This window comes from Sinocyclocheilus anshuiensis, unplaced genomic scaffold, assembly GCF_001515605.1.
Source record: "Sinocyclocheilus anshuiensis isolate Anshui unplaced genomic scaffold, SAMN03320099.WGS_v1.1 scaffold1051, whole genome shotgun sequence".
NCBI classification, from domain to species: Eukaryota; Metazoa; Chordata; class Actinopteri; order Cypriniformes; family Cyprinidae; genus Sinocyclocheilus; species Sinocyclocheilus anshuiensis.
In genome coordinates, this window is record NW_015546234.1 from 1,478,861 (window position 1) to 1,481,470 (window position 2,610).

Genomic DNA, 2,610 nt, shown 5'->3' on the forward strand with positions numbered 1-2,610 from the left:
TGTGTTTTTTAAACTTTAAACCACATAAACACATTTCATTACACCAAATACACAAAATAATGTTCTTTTTATCAGCATCATATGACCCCTTTAATAGAAGTCGCAGGGCAGCGTTGACAACAAGCTTCTGTGCTCCTGAATGTTTCTTTGTGTGCGCAGCGTGATCTCCAATCTCTGTGTGCGAGTGATGTGTGTGTGTGTGCGTCAATTAAAGCAGCGCATTAATATAGAACAGTGATTAAACTGAACGTTTTTAATTCACAATTGGCCTTGTCACACACATAAAGTGGTGTTCAGTAGGTCACTGTAAATCTGTTATTCATTCAAATAAAGAAACTTTTAGGATTTTGAAAAGTTAAAAAACAATTTACAAGAAAAAACATGATTCTGCACCTGTTCAGTACAGATTTTTATCTGAACATTTAAAAATCTTTATGTACTACATATACAAATACAGCATGCATTAAAAAAGGTGAAGGTGAAGTATAATCTGTTCTGTTATTGGATGAATTTTATAATTATAACAATTATTTTAATTATACAATTTGTATAATTAAAATAGAATAAATTGATATTTTATTAATAATTAATGTTTTTATAATAAATTGTAATAAAAAGATACTTTAAAATAAAATATAATAGATAAAATATAATAAATAGTTATTTTAATTATTTAGAACTATTAATTAATATAAAATTATTATCATATGCAATTAATGTGCAATTATTATTTGTTTAAATTTAATGTGTTTGTGAGTTTTTAATTTAATACAATTTTTAGATTTTTGGGAAGATTTTTCAGTTTAACTCACTGTCTCTGCTTGTATGGGCATCTTTAAAGGGGCACCAAGCAATAAAATCACAAATATCAGTGCTTTCATTGCTTAATGATTGCTTAGTGAGTTACAGGCATTCTTCTGTACAATTGCACAGGGATGTGCTTTCTAATCAATGTATTTTTAACCTGATACAAGTCATTCTATGATTGCTTGCCACATTCTCTGCTGCTATAAAGTTGAAACTGGTTGTGATGCCAATGCATTACTGTGATTTCATTACTGGGATACAGCAGGTCAGAAACAGCACTGTCATCCTGCCAATGGAATCCATTATTATAAGTAATGCAATGGGCCAAAGGACCATGATTCTTCTAAGTGAATCAGATGAGGCGAATCCAAATAGTCAGCTGTTTCCTTTCACCGAACATAAAGAAAAAACAATAAAAACTGTAATAATAGATCTAGATCTCCACTTGCTGACAAAGGCTGGTGTAGTTTGAAGAGTGGGATGCTGGGAAGGATGTGATGGTTTAACCATAGCTTACTGTCAGCATGTATCATGCTCCCTCTCACCTGCCACGCAGCAATATGGAGGTGGAGGAGATGGACGCAGGTAAGTGAGGTGAGAGAAACCGTACCGCTTAATGATGAGCCTCAGTTATCATCAAGCCAGCCAGAGACTAATATCATTACACTTCAGACTTGCATCACACTTAGTTTCCTTCATGGTCACTGCCTGATAAGATTACTGTCTTTCACTTCAAAACAATAACATACAAGAGGGTTCCCGGTGAATTTTCATAACTTTTCCAGTCATTTGTGATTGCTGGATAATAATTTTACAATAAGGATCATTAGTTAACATGAACTAAGAATGAATAATACTTCTACAGCATTTATTCATCTTAGTTCATGTTAATTTCAACATTTACTAATGCATTATTAAAATCAAAAGTTGTGCTTGTTAGTTAATTAGTTAATGCACTGTGAATTAACAAAAAACTAACAATGGACAACTGTATTTTCATTCATTAACATTAACAAAGATGAATAAATAATGTAATAAATGTATTGTTCATTGTTCATTCATGTTAGTTAATACATTAACTAATGGAACCTTATTGTAAAGTGTTACCAATGGTTTTGATTCAGACTGATTTGCTAATGAATGTTTCTGTTCATTTTCTGCACCGGTCTAAATAATGATTCACTGAAAAGAACTGACTCAAACTAATGATTTGCTCACAAATTATTGCTTGCACAATATATCGATACTACTGTTCAAAAGTTTGTGGTCAGCAGAATTTTTTTCACACAATCCAAAAAAATAAAAAAATTTAAATAAATAATAGATATTTATAACGTTGCAAAAATAATAAAGAAATAAATAAATGTTGTTCTTTTAAATGTTCTATTCATCAAATAATTCTGAAAATGTATCACAAAAATATTAAGCAGCACAATTGTTTTTAAAAATTCAGCTTTGTCATTCAGCTATTTAATTAAAATATTAAATATTATTTTTAAATATATGAATACATATAAAAAGGTTGTTTTTTTGTTTAACTGTAATAAAATTCCACAATTTTACTGTTTTACTGCATTATGAATTAAGCTTTGGCTTCTTTCAAAAACAAACAAAAAACATTTCGTACTGACCCCATACTTTTGAACGGCAGTGTAGCTGATTAAATATTTAGAGCTATGCATGCAAAAATATATATTTACTAAAATAAATCAATAAAAATTAATAATAAAATGCATAATTTCCAAGTCTGAAAAACTACATTTTAAATTCCATGAAATTTCCAGGTTGTTGATAAAAGCATTG

The 2,610-nt window shown here is 29.6% G+C and overlaps 1 protein-coding gene across 3 annotated transcripts in view; it reads left to right on the forward strand.

Moving 5' to 3' along the window:
• The window catches only part of LOC107701504 (low density lipoprotein receptor adapter protein 1-like), a 32,380-nt gene that overhangs the window by 29,421 nt on the left and 349 nt on the right, over positions 1 to 2,610 (forward strand). The window contains exon 9 of one of the 3 annotated variants that reach the window (XM_016503536.1): positions 1,364 to 1,392. The exons of 1 other annotated variant lie outside the window; for it this stretch is intronic. In XM_016503536.1, coding sequence (XP_016359022.1) covers positions 1,364 to 1,392 — 29 coding nt within the window. Of the gene's footprint in view, positions 1 to 1,363; positions 1,402 to 2,610 lie in introns of all 3 variants that reach the window. One more of the 3 variants, XM_016503537.1, reaches the window with a different exon arrangement.